This window comes from Pistacia vera, unplaced genomic scaffold (genome assembly GCF_008641045.1).
Source record: "Pistacia vera cultivar Batoury unplaced genomic scaffold, PisVer_v2 Contig837, whole genome shotgun sequence".
NCBI lineage: Eukaryota > Viridiplantae > Streptophyta > Magnoliopsida > Sapindales > Anacardiaceae > Pistacia > Pistacia vera.
Window position 1 is genome coordinate 318,172 of NW_022196709.1, and position 17,523 is coordinate 335,694.

The 17,523-nt window shown below is 36.4% G+C and overlaps 1 protein-coding gene and 1 non-coding gene across 2 annotated transcripts; one reads left to right on the forward strand and one right to left on the reverse strand.

Moving 5' to 3' along the window:
- Window positions 1-433: 433 nt before the first annotated feature.
- On the reverse strand, window positions 434-539 carry LOC116118098. The gene has a single exon (XR_004126092.1). It is a non-coding gene; the product is annotated as a small nucleolar RNA R71 (small nucleolar RNA).
- Window positions 540-4,297: 3,758 nt separating this feature from the next.
- Window positions 4,298-11,728, forward strand: LOC116118085. Its single transcript, XM_031404059.1, has 5 exons — window positions 4,298-4,966; window positions 9,612-9,801; window positions 9,966-10,339; window positions 10,451-10,642; window positions 11,501-11,728. Exons 1-5 carry the CDS (start codon window positions 4,298-4,300, stop codon window positions 11,726-11,728), a joined length of 1,653 nt encoding a protein of 550 aa, XP_031259919.1.
- The last annotated feature ends 5,795 nt before the right edge of the window (window positions 11,729-17,523 follow it).

The following is a 17,523-nucleotide window of genomic DNA, read 5'->3' on the forward strand; positions in this document are numbered from 1 at the left end:
AGAGAGCAATAAAAAAGGACATCATGGGTGATCACGATAACCCAAATAATGGAACACCACCAGTAACTTGTACATTGAACGAGTACTCTACCCCATCTCTAAATGGAGCAACATCGAGCATTAGACGACCAGTGATCAATGCCAACACCTTTGAGATAAAACCAGCAATCATCCAGATAATTCAACAGTCAGTGTAGTTTGGTGGTTTGGCACATGAAGATCCCAACTTACATATTGTAAATTTCCTGGAGATTTGTGATACTTTTAAGCACAAAGAGTTTCTGTGAAGTTATAAGACTAAGATTGTTCCCATTTTCATTAAGAGACAAAGCTAAGAGTTGGTTGACCTCATTACTAGTAGGCTTGATTACAACCTAGGAGTAGATGACACAAAAATTCCTGAGTAGGTATTTTCCTCCTGCAAAGACTGCACAATTGCATAATGATATTACTATGTTTGTACAGGTGGATACAAAATCATTATATGAAGCATGGGAAAGGTTCAAGGACATGCTCCGGAGATGTCCCCACCATGAATTACCGGCTTGGCTACAAGTCCAGACATTTTATAATGGTCTTAATAGTGAAGTTCGAAATATGATCAATGCTGCTACGGATGGTACTTTAGGTAAGAAGACACCAGAACAAACTTATGAATTGCTAGAGGAAATGGCTTCAAATTCTTATCAATGGCCAATATAGAGGTTGCCTATGAGAAGAATGTTGGGTGTTCATAACATAGATGATATTACAGCTTTGGCAGCACAAATGTAGGCGTTGAATAAGAAGATTGATGGACTTCAAATGCAAAAACCTGCAATAGTTGCTTCTATGTGTGATTTTTGCGGTGAAGATCACCCTAACCATGAGTGCCAGTCAGGTAACATGTTTGCTGTTAATTCTATGCCTGATCAAGCTAACTATGTTTCAAATTTTTGCAGGCCTAATAACAATCCATACAGTGAAACATATAATCCGGAGTGGAGGAATCACCCAAATTTCTCTTGGAGTAACAACCATCAAGTGAAACCTCCACCGCCAGGTTTTCAATCTCAAGAGAAGAAATCAAATTTAGAGGAAATGATGGCGAAGTTCCTGAGTACTACAGAGACAAGAATTCAAAATCAAGAGGCTTCTATCAAGAATTTAGAAGCTTAAATTGGCCAGTTGCCCAATATCATTTTGGGTAGACAACAAGGGCATTTACCGAGTGACACAGAAAGAACTCGAAGGAGCAATGTAAGGCCATAACCTTGAGGGATGGAAAGGTGATTGTTGAAGAAGAATCACAAAAGAAGGTGGAAAGTGAAGCTGAGTTACCGGTCTCTATTGAAGAAAAGAAAGCGAATTCAGAAAAAGAGACAAAGACTAAGGTAAAGGAAATTGCAAGAGGTAAAGGAAAAGGTACGTCAAATTATGATTTTGTTGTTGTTGAAAAAGATGTATCTAAATTTCCTTATCCCGATAGAATTAGAAAGGATAAACTGGATCAACAATTTTCAAAGTTTTTAGAGGTCATTAAGAAATTGTAAATAAATATTCCATTTGCTGAAGCCTTAGTATAGATGCCTAGATATGCAAAGTTCTTAACAGACATCCTTTCTAACAAGCGGAAGATCAAGGAGCACGAGACAGTTATGCTCACTAAAGAATGCAGTGCCATCTTGCAAAATAAATTACCTCCTAAACTGAGAAATCCAGGGAGTTTTACTATACCTTGTTTATTAGGAGATTCATTCTTTGATAAAGCATTATGTGATTTAGGTGCTAGTATTAATTTAATGCCTTTATCAATTTTTAGGAAGCTAGGACTTGGAGAAGTGAAAGAGACAAACATGTCACTCTAGCTCGCTGATAGATCAATCAAATGACCTAAAGGCATTTTTGAAGACATTTTGTTAAAGGTTGACTGTAATAGCTGCTTTATACTACTATACTCATCAAAAACACATATATAAAATACGAGTACATTAATAAAAATAGTTAGGCCCAAAATTTTTCTTTCATTTAATATACATACTCTTTTACAAAGTCAGTATCCTTTACAAAAGTTCTTAACAGTGTGGTAGATAGTGTAACTACTCCCCCTCGCCCGCTAACGTCCATTCGACTGCGTACTGACCTGGAACCTACAAAAGCATAGAAAAATAACGGGGTGAGCACAACTAATGCTCAGTAAGTAAATCCTCTACTCATCTGTCCCCGTAACTCTTTCTCTTAATTCTTTCCTTACACTATTCTTTTCTCATTTATGTTCTCTTTTTGTTTCTATTTCTCATATTCTTTGCTATACACTCTCTAGTGTATGTCACGGCCTCATCTTACCGGAGGCACGGCCGGGAACTCAACCCACTCTTCGTGACTTTACTCTTTTTCCCTTTCTGTTCTTTTTATTTCTCTGATTCTCATTCTTACTCATTGGAATGTCACGGCCTCATCTGACCGGAGGGACGGTTGGGTGCTACCGCTCTACATGACTTCTATTCATTTCTCTACTGATCGGATTCGATTATGCATGGATTCGGAACCCTTGGCCATGTGAGTGTACATTCTTTCTCTCTATCTCTTGAATGTCACAGCCCCTTCTTACCGGAGGCACGGCTGGAACCTCATGTTCCACTCTTCGTGACGGTCACGTAAGACTGGGGATCACAAAGCACCCACTCTCGTGACTTTACTCATTACTCACGGGTTCCCCATCGTACAACCTATTCTATTCTTTTCTTTAGATCTTAGAGTAGTTTGTGCACAAGGTCTCTACTCTTTCTCTAGCTAATAATCACAATGTAGCTTAACTCTTAGAGAAGTCTATTCACAAAGTTCTCTACTCTTTCTCAAGCTACTTCTCAATGCACAATTAATGCATATGGATGGTTCATGCTCATTAATGCACTTAGGAAATGCCAATATGCAATGTTGGAAGAATTAAGGTTCAGAACTCATTCTCACGCTTTTCTTAGGCATTTCATCAAACAACTCATGTGCATACAAAAACTCTTCTCTAACTACAACTCTATTTCTCTTTTTAACCATCCAAAATGGGAGTAAGCTCCCTTCCATGGGCATAACCCCTATCATAGAAGAACACTCCCAAAATATCTACTTAATCTCCTCCAACTTCATCTCAAACTCATCACGCATCAACACTTCTTATAAAAGAAATGTATCCAACAAACTCAACATGAATACTCATCTCAATTTAATTTCTCAACAAGTAGGCATATATCTCTACTCAGTTTTTCAATAACATACATATAACATGCATACATAATTTCTACTAAATCTCTACTCAAGAGAATTCTCAAATCTCAACTTGGGTTGGGATTTACTTACCTTAAACTCAAGTAGAATCCACTTAAGCTCTTTACTCTTGGTGGCTTGATGCTTTCTCTTAAACCCTAAACACAACCTTAGTAAGGATCCTACCCTTACACCAATAAAATTCACATCTAGAGTAAGGATTCTTACCTTTAAGTGCTTAGGCTCAACTTGTATCAACTTCTAGTCAAAGACCCTCCAAAAATCCTTGGAAGATTAAATGAAAGCTTGAGAGAATGGAAGGATGAAAGAGGCGGTGGAAAAGAAGGAATGAAAGGGTTTCTAAAGTTAAACCCTTAATATCTCATATTTTCTCCACTCTTTCCCATTTTACCCTTACTCTTTCTTAGGAATTCCACATTTGCCCTTTAGTTCTTTGCAAATGCACCCCCTATCTAAACTATTCTCCATGCAATTTCCTTGCATTTAACTTCCCACTTTTCCTGCTAATTAGGGGTAGAATGGTCATTGTGCCCCAAAGGAAGAATTCTCTAGAAACTCAATACACATTTTGTTAGGCTCTTCGCCACGGCGAAGACTATTTCTTTGCCCCGGCAAAACATCACAGAACCTACACCGAGGGTTGTAGGACCTCATCGCCGCGGCGAAGATTCTTCTTCGCCCCGGCAAAGTCTGTAACACCAAAATTTCACCAAGTCTCTACAATTTCAGGGCAACCACTCAACCAAACCAATACATCCATTCAACCAAGGGCCAACCAAACCATATTAACAATATTACAATTCAAATGAGAGCAAAATAAGAAACATTAGCTACGTACCTCGAGTGGGGCGTTACATTGACAAATTTATCTTTCTAATGGACTTCGTAGTTCTTGATATGGAGGAGGACCATGAGGTGCCTCTAATTTTGGGACGTCCATTTTTTGCGACAGCTTAGTGCTTTGATAGACGTGCAACAAGGAAAATTAATTTTGAGACTAAATGATGAAGAAATAGCGTTTGATGTCCATAAAGTGATGAAAAATCCTACTGCATTTGTTATTGAATCTTGTTTTCACTCTGATAGTTTTGGTGAGATTGTAGGTGATCACAAAGGAGAAGTTCTGCAGGAGGATTCTTTGGAGAGATGTCTAATGGAGTCGAGCACAACAGAAGATGAAGACTCATGCTTGAGAGAAGAAGCTGAAGCATTAGAGAAGGAATCTTTGACTGATAGTAATATGGAGCTAAAGGAGGATTTGCATAAAACTCCTAATGACGCTCCTAAACTTGAACTTAAACCTCTTCCTTCACATTTAAAATATGCTTTTCTAGATAAAGATGCTTACCCAGTGATTATTTCTGCATCTTTGATAGATTTGGAGAAGAAGTCACTACTAGACATTTTGAGGAAGCACAAGAAGGCTATTGGATGGACAATTGCTGATATCAAGGGAATAAGCCTTTCCATCTGCATGCATAAGATCCTCATGGAAGAGAATTTCAAGCCAACAATACAACCACAAAGGAGATTAAATCCTACCATGCAAGAAGTGGTACGAAAGGAAGTGGTAAAATTAGTCAATGCAGGTATTATTTATCTTATCTTTGATAATTATTGGGTTAGTCATGTGCAAGTAGTGCCTAAGAAAGGGGGAATGACTATAGTGAAGAATGAAAATAATGAGCTTATCCCCACTAAGATGGTAATTGGATGGCGTGTGTGTATAGACTATAAAAGATTCAATTCTGCCACTAGAAAAGACCATTTCCCATTGCCATTTATTGATCAGATGTTAGAGAGATTGTTAGTAAACGGTCCCATATACGCAGTGGAAACAAAAAAATATAATTCAAGGATCGTTTACATGAGCCAAGATCAAGGGTATAATTTTACAATTCATATTAAATAAAATCTGCAGGAAAATAAATATGAGTTTAAAGAAAACAAACGCACATTGGAGGCTCCTCCAAATTTGTCGACGAATGTTTTGCTACCAATCCAAGTGTAGGATCGAACTTGCATAGTCCACACGAAGACAATCTCAAAAAGAACCAAAGAGGGATTTGCTAGATCCTCTTTGGCTTCAAGATTAAGAAGAGAGCAAATCAATTGAATTGATTTTAGGCAAAAGATGTTTCTGCCGTGGGAGTGTTTTGGAGTGGGTGCTGTGTGTTTTAATTTCAAGAAAATCAATTAATTAATCAATTAACACACATACTTTTCTTTTTATAGCTAATCAATTTGACCTAATCCCATACGGAATAGGCTTGGGCTCCAACCAAACGCCCCATGTTGCCAAACACTCCCAATTTAATATTTTATTTTTCCATCATTATCTCAATTAAAATTTTATATTATATAATATATATATATATATATATATATATATATTAATATTTAACAATAATGATAATATATATTTAAATATGTGCGAACACACATTTACGTAATTTCACTTATTAATTTTTCAACAAATTAAATAAAGGCTCGACCTCAGCAAATTTAATTGCACTGTGAAATTACCAAAATACCCTTTCGCCTTAAAAGACGAAAACGCCCTTCTTTCTTTTTGGATCTTAAATTGTCTTTATGTGTGTGACCTGATAAGAGTGTAATATATATTTTATTCCTTCCATATTATTTTTTTGTTATGTTTTATGCTAGTTGAGCTGATTAGAGCTTATTTTGTAAGTTTGGCATATTTGGATAGACTTTAGGAAACAATTGAGAAAAGATTAGGAAATTCCAGATTTTCCAGATTTTTCGTTATTCTGACTAGTGCTACGTTTTTCAGGTTTTTCAGGGAGCTAGATTCCTCGATTGCAAAAATGTTCTTCAGAGAAATTAAAGTACCGAATCAAGCTTTTCAGGAAGGTATTATGGGAAAGATTCCGAGTTCGTTTGGTTTCTAGTAGTGTTGCAAAACCGGACCTGGAATCTTAGTCGCGGAAGGATTCCTTAGCTGAGTATGAATCTTCGAACGGGCCTAACTGGAGCGTCAGATATTAAAAACGGGTGATTCAAAAGCCCAGATTCACTACACATCCTGGACTACAATTTTCATGAAGTGATGGAGCCTAGAAAATATCTTTTACATTGCGGAATCCTGGTGCAAGCTGGAGACGAATTCTGGAATCCATATCTGATAGATTTATCAAATTGGAGTCTATCTTCTAGGAAACGTCTAGGAAAGAAATTCCGGATTCTTGGGGAAGAATTAACGAAACACATGTTATTTAATTAGAAGTTTTAGGTTAAAGGGGGGGGAGGAGCAGAGAGTTTTTCTTTTAGTTTTTTTGCTTTCTACATCAAGATGTGCGGCTAATTTCCTTCTTCAGTTCAAGGGGATTTTGAAGCCTAATTTCATGTCATTGGTGTAACCTGACTTAGTAACATTGTCTTAATCTCGTTTTTATTGGAAGTTTTATGTTATTCTGTTTTAATTGTTTGTGATTCTTGTTTGAGTGATTTAGTTTTGGCCTGCAATTGTTTAATCAGAATTTACCTGTTAGAATTAGGAATTGTGATCCTAATTGTCCTTTTTCTATTCAACGAGTGACACATGGATAGCTGATATGGACAAGTTTTCGGTCTATTGTCTTGAATAACATAACCTAAGTTAAAAAATCCGAGCTTGCGTGATTGTTGCTTAGATTGATCTATTCTCCTAATTCTTAAGGCTGCCATTGAATTAAATTTAGAGAAATTGTTCAGGTTGTTCAAGGGTTAGTATCTACTCGAAGAGCTTGTTTCGGTAGTGACAAACTAAGGGAGAATTCGGGTAACAAAGCTTGTTGTTTCCTAGGGTCGTAGTTTCATAATGATGAGATAGAACAGTGTTACGGTTACTTATGTCCAATGCATGTTTAGGTGGATTTTGAACCGAGAGCTGATTGTTTAACCTGATATTTTATTTCTCTATTTTACTTTTGTTTGCCTTGATTACAAACCCCTTTCATTACTGTTGTCAGGTTTTCTGTTTAGAGTTTAATTTGCGTTTCTGTTGTTTTTATTGTTTAGAATATAGAAATTAATCGAGTCATTCCCGTGGGATCGCCCTTGCTTGCCCTTTATAAAATTAATAGTTAGGTCAGTAAGGTTAATTAATTTGCTGCATTCGGCACGACCATGACCCATAGGCTCCTCATCATATCGGCAGTTTTAGTATCATGATTAACACCAATTAATCGTCTCACTAATACACAGACCAAGATTGGCCCTAGCAAGGCATCATAGTCACTCGATAGATTCAGATTCAGCAAGTAGCTACTTGTCAATGATATGGTTACTGTGCAATTTGTTCCTTTCATCATACATTATCTCGACGAGACGAAGGCATAGAAATAGTGTCAACCTTCGATTACTCTCGATATTAGGTATTCAGTTTCTGGACCAATGACCTATATTATAAACTGGATAGAGCAACAACTCAATCCACTGTGGCCATATTTAAGTCATTGCCAATACTGAATTGCGCCGTGAGATAAACTTCTCTCGTACCCGGAGGAGTGAGAATCCTCTGTCAATCCACCATAGTCTTGATACACTCCTCGATGCAGACCATCACCACCGTATTGACAGCTCTGAAAAGAACTACGTTAGGCTAGTGTCAAACTACACCAATCAGTGCACAAGGCGCTCCGGTGATCTCAAGTTAAGGATCAATGCACCACCATTGTTAGAGGATTTGTTCCATAGACATTGGGGTTACCATCCATATGGAATCCTCTGGTGGGTCAGTCTATGAACTTGGTATGGTGTATCCGTACAGCAAGCACCCATGTGTTGCACCAGGTTGTCACAAACAATTTTGAAGTGAGATCAGTCACTGCCTTTCGACAAAGTCGTTCAACACTATGATAGCCTTACCGTACTATCTATGCCCTACATCAGATAATAACTAGGGCTATGGACGTTTCTAGAATGGCCACCATATGTGCTCATAGGGTTCTCACTATCAAGATTTGAAACACTTGATACCCTCGTCACGGTTCTACCATTCTAAGGACATATATCAATACATATTGCAATAATAATGATTTACGCAATATAGAATAAAATGCCTTTTATTGATTAATGAACATTATTACAAAGAGTCAATTCTACAATAATTGATTGGCTCTAGGGCATCTACTCTAACAGAGATTAGCAGGTAATAAATTTTACTGTTTTCTTGATGGCTATTTTGGTTATTATCAAATTCCTATTGCTCTAAAGGACCAAGAGAAAACAACATTTACTTGTCCTTATGGCATGTTCGCTTATCGACGTATACCATTTGGTTTATGCAATGTGTCAGCTACTTTCCAACGTTGCATGATGATGATTTCTCCGACATGACTGAAAAAGTTTTGGAAATTTTCATGGATGATTTTACGTTGTATGGACTAACCTTTGAATCTTGTTTGCAAAATCTTTCGTTAGTTTTACAATGTTGTGAGGAATCAAATCTTGTGCTGAATTGGGAGAAGTGTCATTTTATAGTATGAGAAGGTATCGTGCTTGGACATAAGATCTCTGAGCGAGGGATTGAGGTTGATAAAGCAAAATTGGAAGTGATTGAAAAATTACCTCCCCCAACGATAGGTCGAGCAGTTAGAAGTTTCATTGATCCATGCTGGATTTTATAGAGGATTTGTTAAAGATTTCTCAAAAATTGCAAAACCTCTATCTAATCTTCTTGCCAAGGATGTAAAATTTAACTTTGATTCTAAATGTTTGCAAGCCTTTAATTTGCTAAAAGAGAAGCTATGAAAGCACCAATAATAGTCACACCGGATTGGAACAGGCCCTTTGAAATTATGTGTGACACGAGTGACTATGCCATCGGTGTTGATCTCGGTCAGAGGAAAGACAAAATGTTTCAGGTCATATCCTACGCCAGTCATACCTTAAATGGTGTGCAACTAAAGTACACAACAACCGAGAAAGAATTACTAGCAGTGGTCTTTGCATTCAAGAAGTTTAGATCCTACCTCTTAGGCACGAAATCCATAGTCTAAACATATCACTCAACTCTATGACATCTCTTTGCTAAGAAGGACGCCAAACCATGCCTTATTAGATGGGTCCTTCTACTTCAAGAGTTTGATTTGGAGATTAAAGATCGAAAGGGGACAGAAAATCAAGTTGCTGATCATTTTTCTCGATTAGATAATTCAATCCTTGAAGAGGGAGATATTAGTGTAGAATTTCCTGATGAGCGGATTCTATCTCTTAACTCCTCTTTTTCTAAATCTCCATGGTTTGCTGATTTGGCTAATTTTCTTGCAAGAGGTTGGATCCCAAAGCATTTTACATTCCAGCAAAGGAAGAAATTTTTGGCTGATGTCAAATATTATTTGTAGGAAGACCCTTACTTGTACAAACTATGTGCATATCAAGTTGTTAGAAAATGTGTGCCAAAAGAAGAGATTGGAGCTATTTTGAGTCATTGCCATGATAGAGAAACCGGAGGGCATTTCGGGGTTAATCGCATAGCAGCAAAGGTGTTGCAATCAGGTTTTTATTGGCCCACTGTGTTCAAGATGCTCAAAGGTATGTAACCTCTTGTGATCGTTGTCAAAGAACAGGTAATATTTCTAAGAAAGATGAGATGCCTTTAAATAATATATTGGTATGTGAAATTTTTTATATTTGGGGTATTGATTTCATGGGACCGTTTCCATCATCATATGGGAACGCTTTTATACTTGTGGCAGTAGATTACGTTTCTAAATGGGTGGAGGTAATTGCCACCAAAACTAATGATTCTAGAATAGTACTGCAATTCCTTAGGCGGAATATTTTCACTGGATATGGAACTCCCAGGGCAATCATTAGTGATAGTGGAAAACATTTTTGTAATCACCAATTTAATGCACTCTTAAAGAAATATGGAGTCACACATAAGGTAGTCACTCTCTACCATGCCCAAACCAGTGGTCAAGTAGAGGTCTCTAATAGACAGCTAGAACGAATTTTAGAAAAGACTGTTAGTGCCTCTAGAAAAGATTGGGCGGCAAAGTTAGATGATGCTTTATGGGCATATAGGACAGCCTTTAAAACACCTACTGGTATGTCACCTTATAGGTTAGTATTTGGAAAAGCATGTCACATGCTAGTAGAATTAAAGCACAAAGCTTATTGGGCTACTAAATTTTTGAATTTTGATGTGCAAAGTGCAGATGCTAAACATCTTTTGTAGGTGAGTGAGCTGGATGAATTTCGTCATTGGGCATACGAGAGTGCTAGTTTGTATAAGGAGAAGACAAAGAGATGGCATGATAGGCACATTGTGAAAAGGGAGTTCGAGCTAGGACAACAAGTTCTTGTTTACAATAGTCATCTTTGTCTTTTCCCAGGAAAGCTGAAATCAAGATGGACGGGTCCATATGAGGTAATTCAGGTAACACCTTTTAGAGTAATTTAGATCCGCCATGGAAAGACAGGTGAGACATTTAAAGTTAATGGACACCATTTGAAGCACTATGTTGGAGGACGATTCGATCCAAACACCGCGTCTGTCCAGTTTCTTGAATGAAGAAAGTGGAGAAAGTCAAGCTGACGACTTTAAATTAGAACCATACTTTTTTTCTCTCTCCTACAATTATTTTACTTTTGTTTGCTAAAATTTTTACATTTTTTTCAGTACTTTGATGCATTTTAATTTTGTTTTGTCATCCTCGAAACAAGGAACAAGTTTTGGGAAAGCTTAAGTGATAGAAGAAGAAGACAATTTTGAGTAGAATAGAACACAGGCTACCCTGTGTCATTTTACACAGTCGTGGCCATGTTAAAAGAAGAAAAGCTTGTAGAGTCCAGCCTTCACCATGGGATACCCCATGTTATTTTACACAACCGTGGCCATGTGAAAAAAAAAATGTTTAAAGAAAATAAAAGGGAAAGTGGTGGGCCATATACCCTAAAGAAATTGTTTTTCTTTTCTTCCCTATCCCCACTTATTGTCCGCCGCTCCAACCATTTACTTCTCCTAACCAACTTGTCTTCTCTTTTCATTCTTTTCATTATTTCTTCTTTTTGTCATTTTCTCTTTTAAGGCATATCGTCTTTCACACTTAATGGGTCCACAAAAGAGACTGAAAACTACAAAAGGAGCACAGTCCTCGTCCTCAAAACGACCAGCCTCTTCCTCTCGAAGATCCATAGCTCCAGACATTCCAAGATCTATCACCTTTAAAAATAAGGAACAAGAGGAAAGGGATGTCCTATTCTGCCACCAACCAACATTGCTCAGTCTACTCCCGAGGACTTGGAAAATGACACTCTAATAGGTTTTCACGTAGAGAAAGCTGCGCTGAACACTGAGGGTCAAGCCGTTTCAGCTCCACAAGCTCAAGCACCTGTGACTCTAGAGAAGCTCCTACATGTAATGCAAAGACTAGAGACTAGCATCAACAGTGTCAATGATCGCCTATTCGTTCTTGAAGCCAAATTTGACCGCTATATGAGCCCAAATTCGTGAGTGTTCTATCCTCTAAATTCAGGGAAGTTTCTATCTTTTACTTTCCATGTTTTTTGGCTTTTTTTCATGCATTGAGGACATTGCATTCTTTAAGTTTGGGGGAGTGGGTAGTTCGGTTTGTGTTGCATTGTTGATGGTATATTTCTATTGTTTGGTGTGTTTGTTTTTAGGAAGTTTTTAGTTTATTTGTGTGTTTTTGGTTTGCATTTTGTATTTGTTGCATGGTGGTTATTATGCTTGTACTTTTGATACAATCCCGAATGAAACTTTGTGATATCCACCACGCCCCCCAACCCCCCCGGCCCCCCCCCCCCACCAAAAAAAAAAAAAATAAAGTGCCTTTTGTGATAAACTTTGTAATCATTTGGAGTAGTGGTAGTATCAAGTCATTGAAAGGATTCAAACATGCTCATATCTTTAGGAATGCTAAAGAGTACGCGATTATAGATGGTTGTGCAAATTCTTGTTTATTACTTGACTTTGTTGTATACAAGCTGAGCCTTGTCTTCACTCCCTAAAAAAAAACTGTATATGCAGTCTTGAAATAAATTAACTATGCTTATTTGTTTTTTTTTTTTTTTAATGAATTACTCTGTTGTTTCAATCTGCTTAGTAACCAGGAGTATTCATGAGCCCCATGTTTACTTCTGCATCAAACCGTGGCTTGAATTATGAGTATGCAAAGCACTTTAGGTGTTGTGACATTGCTGAGTAACTGAAGGCACTCATCACAAATGTGTGCATTCGCATAAAAAGGTGACGTGACAATCTAAGGAAGCCTATGAAAAAAAAAATAAAGAAAAAGAAAAATAAGTAGGGGGTTGAGTATAAAGTCTTGGCCAGGCATGATTGGGTTGAGGAAAGATTAGAGTTGCACAATTAGTTGAGTTGTATGTTTGGATGCATGAATATTATTTAAAGCATGTTTGCTTTCTTTTCGTGATTTCGGAAATACCGCGAATCCTTGATGATTGTTGAGTTTGTTTTTTCTGATATTTTCTTAACTCGAAGACAAGCAAAGGATTAAGTTTGGGGGAGTTGATAAGTTGCATAATTTGAGTGTTTTTAGGGTTGTTTTGATGTTAGTTTAGTTAACTTCTCATTTGTTTTCTTTGTTTTGATGTTAGTTTTTGTTAAGTTTGAGATATGAATGGTTAGCTATTGATTTGGATAGTTTTTGTCTTTTTAGGCTTTGATTGAGTAGATTGGAGCATTGGAATGAAACTGGGACTTCAAGCTTGAAGAAGTTGAGATTACCTAACATTCTTGAAGGCTACGGCCATGCCTTGGTAGTTCACCATGGCCATGGTGGTGGAACAAAGATAAAACAAAGAGACCAGAAAGCACTACGACCTAGGCTGTGGTGACTTGAATTTGGCCACAGCCAAGGCCGTGGTGGAAACTATTAGGGCGTTTTTGTCAGTTTTTCTTTCCTTTTTCACTTAGGACTCTTTTGGGTATTTAAGTATAATTCATATTAGTTGTCAAAGGACGAATTTTGCATATTTTTGAGAGGAGAAGACGCATTCTTGGGGCTTGAAGACTGAAGATCAAATTTAAGAGTTTGATTTTTGTTTATTTTCAAGTCTGAATATGTTTTCTTTCTTCTCTATTTATTCCTTTGTTCTTAGGATGGAGTAAATCTCTTTCGTTAGGGGAAGATGAAACCCTAATTATGTTTTGAACAATTTTTATTCTTAATGCCAGATTTATGTTTATGAATTTGTGCAAGATTTTAGGTTTAATGCTTTATGAATGTTGGATTGATTCAATTACCTTGATGATGTTTCGAATAAAGAAGTTAGGGTTTATTGCTTAATTCTTATTCATAATTGTTTTATGAGAATAACATTGCACAACATATTAAAACTAGAAGTAATCGAATAGAGATTCTAGGATTAATTTGTGGTCCATCTAATTCATAACTGAATAGGGCGAATTAGTCCTAAGGGATTGATGAATTTATGCTTCTTAATTTCAGAGTAACCGAATAGGGATCTGTATTAAGTTGAATATTATGCCTAGATAAGGATAGTTGGCCTTAGAAGAATCCTACCAATTCATAGCACAAACAAGTATTAAGAGCAGTTGTCAAGCATATTTAAGGGGAAATCTATACCCTAACTTCATTAATATTGCAAAGTTCTTCACATTGTTTATTTGTTTAATTTAGTTATTTTTAATCCGTTAATTTTACAATCTAAACTTTTGTTTTCTCAAATAACGTGTAGGTAGTTTTAGGTTATTACAAATATTTGCTTTGATCTCTATGGGACGATACTCAAACTCATCACTTTATTACTTGAACACGACTAGTGCACTTGCCAGGGTTGATTTAGTCGCATCAATCATGATGACTCTAATATAAGTCAACATTAAATGGGGTATTTGTCCTGCAAGAGACAATTGTCAAATTTCCTTAAGTCTGACAAACGTAAAACAATTTAGAGCTATTTCTGAAATGATAAGGGGTTTATTAACATAAGGTATACCTTGAGGGTGCGTTTGGATCAGAGGCATATAAGATAACGGGGGTAATCTTCGTTTATTTTGCAAGATTCTGGTGTTTGCTTTGCAAGTAATAAAATATTACAGGTATCTTTTATTGCAAATAGTGTTTATTGTTGGTAATGTGGGGGGTAATCCGATACCCTCCCCCACCCCTGGGATTAAAACATTACCGGGTAATCTGATTTTTATACCTATTTTGCCATTAATTAAATACCATCTAGACACAGTTGCCTTCAAATGTCTACCAAATAACAATTACCTAGCCCCCTGACATTTGAGAAATTACCTACAACACCCTCGCCACAGAAAAGTTTAAAAGTTAACAAAATACCCCTAGCCACCCAAGACCACCGCCGACCGTTACTCACCACCGCCGACCACTGGTGTCAATCGCCATAATGGTGCACGACCAGCGGGATCTGGCCGATCGGGTGTCGGTAAGGCCTTTTCAGCCATGGATCATAGATCTATGGCCGGAAACAGCCAGATCTGGCAGTTTCACAACCACATCTTTTCCCGTGAAATGACCATAGATCTGGCAGTGAAACGACCATGGATTTGTGATCCATGGACGGAAATGGCTTTGCTGATGCACAATCGGCCATATACGGCTAGTCGTACGCTATTCCGTCGACTACTGGTAGCGGTCAGTAGTGGTGGCTGGCTACCGGCAATGGCTTGGGATGGGTGGGGGTGATTTTGCTACAAATTAAAGATTTATATGGCTGGGATGTTTTAACAAAATTTCAAGGGGGTTAAAAGAATGATTCAAAAAATAATAATAAAAAATAATATTGTATTAATATTTAAAAAGGAAGGCAATTTAGTAATCTATATAACATACTCACAATTTATCCTCCAAACCAAACATATTATTCACCAATTTATTTGAACCAACCAAACACATTTTCTAAACACTCCTAGTAATCTTCAAGGTGGTCTATATTTCCATTAATATAACATCCTCCTATAATGAAACATTATATGATCCTAACGCCCCCTGGGGGGTATAAAGAATTCCCATTATTGTAAAGCAATAACCAAAAAAACTTTAAAAGGTTATAATATCTTTGTAAAATAAGAAATGGTAAAATTGGTTTTTCATTAGTAAAAAAGGGCCCATGATCAATTAATAGAGTTTACAATAAAGGTGTCGTAATTAGTTTCTAGAACTTTGGGGGACGAGGCATTTAACCTAACCTCAAATGTGCCAATGTTATTCTCCTCAATATCTATTGTAAGTGTAGATAAAGTTTATGTATTTGAATTCAATCAAGATTGGCTTACAACCCAATCTTATAAACTTTCTCTCACAATCCTGACATGGCAACTCGCAATTAGGTAGATAAGACCCATTACAAGCTGACCAATTGCGAACTACCATATTAGGATTATGAGAGAAAGTTTGTGAGATTGGGTTGTAAGTGTAGTACTGCCTATTTGAATTACATTGACACATATAAACTATAATTCTTTAGCTCCCTAATATATAGGACTATTAACTATGGGTCCACTACGATCAAAAAGTAACACATCGGTTGCTAAAAAGTTTTAACTTTAGTCCCTATAAAATCGGAAATTAATCCACTTATTTTTCAAGATAGGGATTAAACTATTATTTTACGGTTTTAGTGGACCAAATTGGCTCTTAGTAAACCTCAGGTAGCTAACTTATCCTTTAAAAACCTAGTACTAAACTCAATGAAATCCCAACTCCATCTTATTTATTCAGAAACCAAAAATTTTATTAGTAGAATTTGAATTTTCTTATTGTATCAACCTTTTTTGTTAAATTATCATCCCTATATGTTATCTTATTGTTTATGGTAATGTTGTAAGAAAAGAAATTTTGTTGCTTTGGCATCTTTTTTGTCAAGTAAGAAATACCATTTTTAGTAGGTTGTAATGTAACGGCAATAAATGTGTGGATTTCGAGGCACTTCTTAAGTTATTTGAATAGTTTTAATTAAGTTACTTTGTAACGGTAGATTATGATTTAAAGTCTAGATTTTCACCTTTCCATCAAGATCAACAAGCATAATTTGAAATACTATATATACGTATGCACCCCCATTCAAACTTTACAAGAAAATTGTTTTCATAAATAGAATTGGAGATGAATTCTGGTCGGTTAATGATTTACCAAAATATAATCGAAAGAATGACGTGTTCTCGATGGTCTTCTGGTAAATCGTTGATTCGATTAGAATTCAATGCTACATCAAGACATTATTTCATTTTCTGATCATCTCGTTCACAGGATTCAGAATGCAAAAGGTAAAACAAGAATCCTTTTAAGATTTATTTAAGCTATTAAGTGGCTTTTTCTCTTCAGTATCTCTTAGGAATAACTGCTCTAAACCTGATGAGGTGTACCTTACATCCAAACGTCCTCTTGTTCTGGAAATATCTCTGAAACCCCTATCATTTGTTAAACTTGAGAACTTTATAGTTAGATATAACTTAAGATCGGTAAAATAGTAAATGACTTTTAACTTTTATAATAAGCACCCGAGCCCTCAACATAACCTTAGCTCACCCTGCCCCATCCCACTTGCCAACCAAAAATTTCGCCCCTTATCGTTGACAAAACCATACACGGCCGCAAACCTGTTCTTTCAAATTTCACATTCACCCCACCGCACCCAACCGGTCACTAATTATACCCTTAAACTCCACAACCAATCATCATCACCTGCATTACACACACCATAATTTCATATTGTAATTGCATCAACAACCAAAAAATTATTTTGCCATTTCATAAACTCAATATAGATTTGCCTAGTTCATTGAACCATTTCAAATCACCACAACAAATCCAAATTTTAGCAACATGGGGATGATGAGGGAAGAAGTAGGTGGGGATATGATTTTTTTTTTTTTTTCTTTTCTCAAATTTCATTATAAACAATTATAAGATTCATAATAATTAGTTGGGTTTGGATAAAATTTATTTAAGAATAACAAGGGTTGAAAAGGAAAGTTACATACTGTACATGTGTAAGGTAACAAGTTTCATTAAATTTGACAATCGTAAGGGGATTTAAAGCAATTTCTAAAGTAACTACTGAAACAAGGTATATACATCGGGTGGTTTTAGAGATTTTTTTCCCAGTTTATTAGCATTTCTCATTCATTTTCGAACTTGTTATATCGACTCCCTCTACGTCCACACAGTTTTGTATCAACTTTTGTTATTAGAATTTGATTGTCTTATTGTATGAGCCATTTTTGTTAAACTATCATCCCTACTTGTTATCTTATTTGTTATGGTAATAATG